General features: G+C 58.1%; 1 protein-coding gene across 1 annotated transcript; it reads right to left on the bottom strand.

Annotated features, from left to right (window-relative positions):
- Positions 1 to 543: 543 nt before the first annotated feature.
- LOC134433360 (serine/threonine-protein kinase pim-1-like) lies at positions 544 to 5,244 on the bottom strand. Its single transcript, XM_063182217.1, has 8 exons — positions 5,138 to 5,244; positions 4,574 to 4,914; positions 3,761 to 3,940; positions 3,363 to 3,512; positions 2,273 to 3,173; positions 1,845 to 2,004; positions 1,551 to 1,664; positions 544 to 1,092 (listed from the first exon to the last, which is right to left on the bottom strand). Exons 1-4 carry the CDS (start codon positions 5,242 to 5,244, stop codon positions 3,406 to 3,408), a joined length of 735 nt encoding a protein of 244 aa, XP_063038287.1. The 3' UTR covers positions 544 to 1,092; positions 1,551 to 1,664; positions 1,845 to 2,004; positions 2,273 to 3,173; positions 3,363 to 3,405.
- Between the last annotated feature and the right edge of the window lie 211 nt (positions 5,245 to 5,455).

Raw genomic sequence — 5,455 nt, 5'->3', positions numbered from 1 at the left:
GGATGTGCTTTAGTGCTGGGCTTGGCACTGCTGGGTGCCCGGCTGCACTGGGTGAGCTCAGAGGGCTTTTCCAACAGCAAGCATTCTGTGATTCCATGATTCTATCCACTGCATTCAGCTGGGGCTATTTTAGCAGCATTACTTTGCTCCAAATATCTCCTCTTGCCCAGCTCCTGTGGCCTGAGGCTTCAGCTCCTTCAGTTCCTGGTGCTGAGCTGCTCATGCTGAACGAGACGGCTCGGAGAGAAGAACACAGTCCATGCAATTCCTTCTGGGACACGGAGAGGGGAGGCTATGCAAACAGGAGCATTGTTTGCTGTGGCCTCCTCTCTGCCCTTCACGCCTTTCAGCGCTTTGAACCAGCCAAGAGCTTTCTCCAAGAGTGCAATGGAGCAGCTGTTCCTGCTCCCGGGCCTGGCTCTCTCCACTCTCTGCCCTTGCCTGGTTCTGTCCCTCTTGCTGTGCCCTCTGTTCCCCCAGGGCTCGCTGGCTGCTGCCCAGGACTGTGGCACTGGCACAGATCCAGTGCTCCAGAGCCTCCTTTCTGTGCCCTTGCAGCTGCCTGGGCACAGCAGCCTTTTCCATCTGGAAGCTCCCCATGGACAGGGAGTGCCCAGCTCCGTTCCTTGCACAGCCTCCAGGAGCCCAGGGCTGCCATCTCCCCCCACACTGGGGGCTCCCAGGTGCCTCAGGCTGCTGTGACACCGCTGCACACGGGAGGGAAGAGGGGCAGGGGCTGTGCTCCAAGTCAGCTCCATGTGCTGCTGCTGCTGCTGCTGCTGCTGCTGTGGGGTCATTTGTGCAGCCCTGGCCCAGAGTCAGGGATCAGATCCTGCCAGTCTCTTCCAGCCCTGGCTGCTCAGAGTTTGGGCCTTGGAGCCTCAGGTGGCCAAAGGCAGCTGCTGCTGGTCCCTCTGTGTGCCTCTGTTCAGCAGTGCTGCTCCATCAGTCTGTGCCCAGCAATGGGGAAAAGCCTCAGCCCTGCCGGGCCAAGGGCTGCCGGGCTCTGCCTGAGCAGCTCAGCCAGCAGGAAGGGAGCTGCTCCACACGGGAACCAGGAGCAAAAGACATTCCTTTTGTAGGACATGTTTTCTATTGAAAGGAAAAAAAAAGGAAAAAGGGAAAAAAATTGATAAATTGTAAAAGATAAGAATAAAATCCAAGTGTTAGTGAAAAAACATAACATACAGTTAATGAAAAAAAAACATAAATGCCAAGTTACATTCTTTGCATTAACAGGTATATGATCTTTTTAAAATGAGAACTCAGTTATTTCCATTGTAAATGTGCTGATGGCATGGATCCATCTTTGTGACCTCAAAAGCCTCTTAAAAGATTTTGGGCTTTGTTTCCAACACTGGTATTTGAAATTGTGCTCGAAGCAAGAGGAAATTGCTTTGTGCCCTTCCAGCTCCAAGCAGGACGGGGAATGGAAACTCTGTCAAACCCCAAATCCTTTAGAAGATGACCTTCCTTCTCACCCTGCGAATGAGCTGCACATTCCTTTTGAAACTGTCAGGGATTTCTTAGAGACATAAAGTCCCACTTACAGCTTTTTCCTCTGGTTTGGAAGTGCAGAAGGGCAGTTCTCCATCCATCAGCTCCAGACTGCACTGCCTCAGGAGCACGGCCCACTCGCCAGCTTTGGCCCACTCGTGGCACTGCTAGAGGAGGAAGAAAGTGCAATTGCACAATTCCAGCCAATAAAGAAGAAAGAATGGGACAGACAAAACACCCTGTACAGATCCAGGCATTCAGCTGGGACTGTGGAGAGTTTGGGTCCTTGCCAGTTGGATGTGTGACCCCAGCTGCAATCTCTGGGCCTGCAGCAGAGTCTCACTCACCTGCCAAAGCAGAAAGCTCAGGTGCTGTGCTCGCAATGGGCTCATCTGATGCAGAGCTGTCAGAGCAATGTGAGGGCAGAGCCAGCCCAGCTGGGCTCAGGGCTGAGCCCAGCAGAGCCCTGGCAGAGCCCAGAGCAGCCTCAGCACCCGCAGAGCCTGGCTGCAAGGAGAGAAAGCAGAAACCGCCCGTCAGCTGAGGGCTCCTGTGCCCTTGTGCCAAGGCCTGCGGTGCCCAGGCCATGCTGGCTGTGCCCAGAGCTGCCCATCCCTGCCTTTGGCAGCAGAGCAGGAGGGCAGCACATGTGCCCAGCCTGCAGCCAGCCACGGCACATCCAGCCCTCAGCAGCTGCCCAGAGCAGGATGCTCCTGTGCTCGCTGCCAGCTCCCAAAAGCTCTGATCCCACTCTGCCAAGCACACAGGGACCCACCTCACTCCAGCCACGGCTGAAAGAAAAGCTGCTCCCAAACCATGTCCTCAGCCTTCTCCAAGGGCACGGCCCATCCACGCCACAGCTGCTCCCAAGCACTTCCCCATCCACACTGGACCACCTGGAACGCTTCCTCTGGAAAAACAAACAACACATTATTGAAAAGAGATTAGAGACAAAAAGAGAAAACAAGAAAAACAGTAAAAACTCCCATCTCTGTCAGGGCCTTGAGGAAGGCCAAACCCCCACATGATAGGGAAAAACCCATCCATGGGTGAGGGAAGCCCACACTTTCTCTCTTCCCCCCCTGCACTGCCCCCTAAAATCGCGGTGACCCCAAAGCAAACAAGGGCAGTGGAGAAGCCCAAGCCCTTCCTTGCCTGTACAGCAAAGCAGCCCCTGCACAAGTTCTGGAGTCCCACCTCTGCTCCCACCATGGGGCTTTGTTTGTGTCGGGCTGGCTGCCCCAGCCCCAGCCCGGGGCATGGTGGGTGCTGGGGGCTGTTGGCAGGGCCAGGAGCCCACTCCCATTTCGTACCCACCCCAGGCCATGCCCCAGCCCTGCCAAAAGCAGCTGGGCAGCCACTGAAGAATGAGCTGCATCTGCCCCAGCAAAGGGGAAGCCTTTGGTTCCCAGCCAGGCTGGGCAATGCCCAAATCTGAGAACATCCCCCTGCATGTGGACTCATCTGCAAATTCACTGTGGAGCCTGGCTTTGAAGAAGGTGCCAGAATCAAAGTCCATCATCTTCAGCTGGCCAGGCTGAGGAAGAGCTTGTCATCCTTGGTGTCATCCTCACTCTCTCCAACAGCAGCAGCCCCACCTGGTACAGCTTCTCCAGGGGCTCCTTCTCCTTCCCTGGGGGCAGATCAGGCTCTCAGGGCTCTGCCCAGGGCCCCAGCTGTCAGGGAACCAGAACAAGCAAAACCAGCTGGGATGGCGCCCACCAGTGCTGGGCAGAGCAGCTCAGGTCCAGCACAAGGTCTGTGTGTTCCCATCCCATGAGCCCGATGCAGTGGCACAGGCAACACAAAAAGGGCTGGGTTCCTTTGCTTCTGATTGCCAAGGCATGTGTGGAGCTGGAACTTACCAGGGCCCTGGATCAAAGTGTGCCTGTGGCTCTCTCCCTTCTTCTAGGGCAGATGAATATCCTTCATCCAAGGATGACAGAACAGCTCTTCTAATGAGGGCCTTTCCAAGTCCAGCATGGATAAACACTGCCTGATCAGATCTTGGCACTCTGGGAAGAGAAACCAGAAACCACCAGTTAGTTGGAGAAGGCTCCTATTGGCTTTGCCCCACCATTCCCATGCCCAGGCCATGCTGGATGTGCTCAAAGCTCGGCCTGAACTTTCCCATCAACTCCCTGTTTTGGAGGAGAGCAGGACATGTGCCACCTCCTCAGCAGCTGCCAGTGCAGGATGCCCACAAGCCCGCTGCTGTCTCCCAGCACTGGAATTCCCCACAAGCCCAGAGATGAGGATCCACCTTGAGAGAGCCGTTGTGGCAGCGAGAGCTGATGGTCCCAGCTGATGTTCTGGCCCCTCCTGAAAGGGTGCTCCCCGCAGACCATCTGGTGCAGCAGGATGCCCAGGGACCAGATGGTAGCTGGCTTGCCATAGTACCGGCCAAAGTGGGTCCATTCCGGGGGGCTGTATGACCGTGTTCCTATGGAATACAGATGGAGTTCATCAGGGGGATGCTGCTGCTCCCAGAGCCTGGCCCCAGCATCCCTGGGCATGTGGGGGCTGCCTCAGTGGCACACAGGGTGAGCACTGCCCTCTCACCAGCACCTGGGACTTGTGTACAGACTTGGGGTTGGAAAAGAAGCCACTGGTGTTTCAAGGGGGCAGTGGAAGCCCTGGCAAGTCCTGACCATAACAAGGAAGAACCCACCCAGTGCTGGGAAAAACCATGCTCTCATCCTCCCTGCCTGCATTGCCCCAAAAAACATTATGAACCCCAACAGACCAGGTGAGTGGAGCAGTCCAAGCCCTTTCTCACCTGCACACCAAACCGGCTGGGCACCGGTTCCAGTCCCCCCTCTCTGCTACTCCCACCCATGGGTGTTTTTGTTGGGCTGGCTGCCCCAGCACCAGTTCTGGGCAGAGTGGGGGGCAAAGGCTGCCAGCAGGGCTGGAAGATGGCTACCCACTCAGCCCTGAGTTTCAAAAGAAACTCAGCTGAAGACTCAGTGCCATGAAAGGCCACAAAAGAGAGAATCCCTGCTGCCACAGCCAGCTTGGGCTGGGAGATGTTGGGTCATGAGATGCTGGGCCCAGGAGCCCTGTGTGGGCTCACCTGCAAAGTGAGTGTAGGCTGTGTCTTGCAGGTAGGTGCCACAGCCAAAGTCAATTACTTTTGCCTGCCCAGTGTCCAGGTCAACCAGGATGTTCCCTGGTTTGATGTCGCGGTGCAGGACCCCACAGCTGGTGCAGTGCCGCACGGCCTCCAGCACCTGGCGGAACAGCTCCCGCGCCTCCTCCTCGGGCAGGAACCGCCGTGCCCGAATGAAACGATGCAGGTCCTGACACCGCTTTGGCCGCTCCAGCACCATCAAGATGTCCTTGGGGAGCTCAAGCCACTCCAGCAGCTGGACCACACCAGGGAAGCCAGTGGACACCTTGGCCAGCAGCACGATCTCCAGGGGTGCGCTGGTGCCGTCGGGCTGCGGGAGGAGCACGATGCCATCAGTGGGGCTGATGCCGTGTTGGGGCTCGTGAAACCCTCAGCCAGCCAGGGATGCTCTGTGCCCTGCGCTGGCCCCACGCCCGCTCTCCCTCGGGGTGTCCTGGCGGCTCCCACCCTGCCGGGCCTCGGCTCATCCCCGGCCGGCAGCCCCGGCTGCTGGCCCCGCTCACTCACCAGCTCGCCCCAGTGCAGGACGCGGTTGCGTGGCACCCTTTTGATGGCCACCTGCAAGTCAAGGGGAGCAGCGGGCTCAGCTCGCCGCCTGCCCTGCCCAGCCCCATCCTCTGCCCTTCTCCTCCTCCTCCTCCTCCTCCTCCGCCCACTCCTCCTTGTCCGCCGCTCACCGGGGCGCCGTCCGAGAGCCGCGTGGCCGCGAAGACGCTGCCGAAGCCGCCGCGCCCCAGCAGCGAACCCAGCCTGTACTGCTCCTTCAGGCCCTGCTGCGTCTTCCCTGCGGGCGGGACGCGGCTGTCAGCGCTCGGCCCGGGGCCA

Source organism: Melospiza melodia, unplaced genomic scaffold (assembly GCF_035770615.1).
Source record: "Melospiza melodia melodia isolate bMelMel2 unplaced genomic scaffold, bMelMel2.pri scaffold_18, whole genome shotgun sequence".
NCBI classification, from domain to species: domain Eukaryota; kingdom Metazoa; phylum Chordata; class Aves; order Passeriformes; family Passerellidae; genus Melospiza; species Melospiza melodia.
The sequence above is the reverse complement of the archived record's forward strand: the minus strand, read 5'-3'. Positions and strand labels throughout refer to the sequence as shown.

Bases quoted from the DNA above. Each gene is read 5' to 3' on its own strand.
- LOC134433360 (XM_063182217.1), bottom strand. From the start codon at position 5,244: ATGGGGCTGGGCAGGGCAGGCGGCGAGCTGAGCCCGCTGCTCCCCTTG. The intron at 3,941-4,573 runs GTGAGCCCACAC...TGTATTCCATAG, and splicing joins AGCCTACACTCACTTTGCAG to GAACACGGTCATACAGCCCC. The intron at 3,513-3,760 runs GTGGATCCTCAT...TTCTCTTCCCAG, and splicing joins GCCACAACGGCTCTCTCAAG to AGTGCCAAGATCTGATCAGG.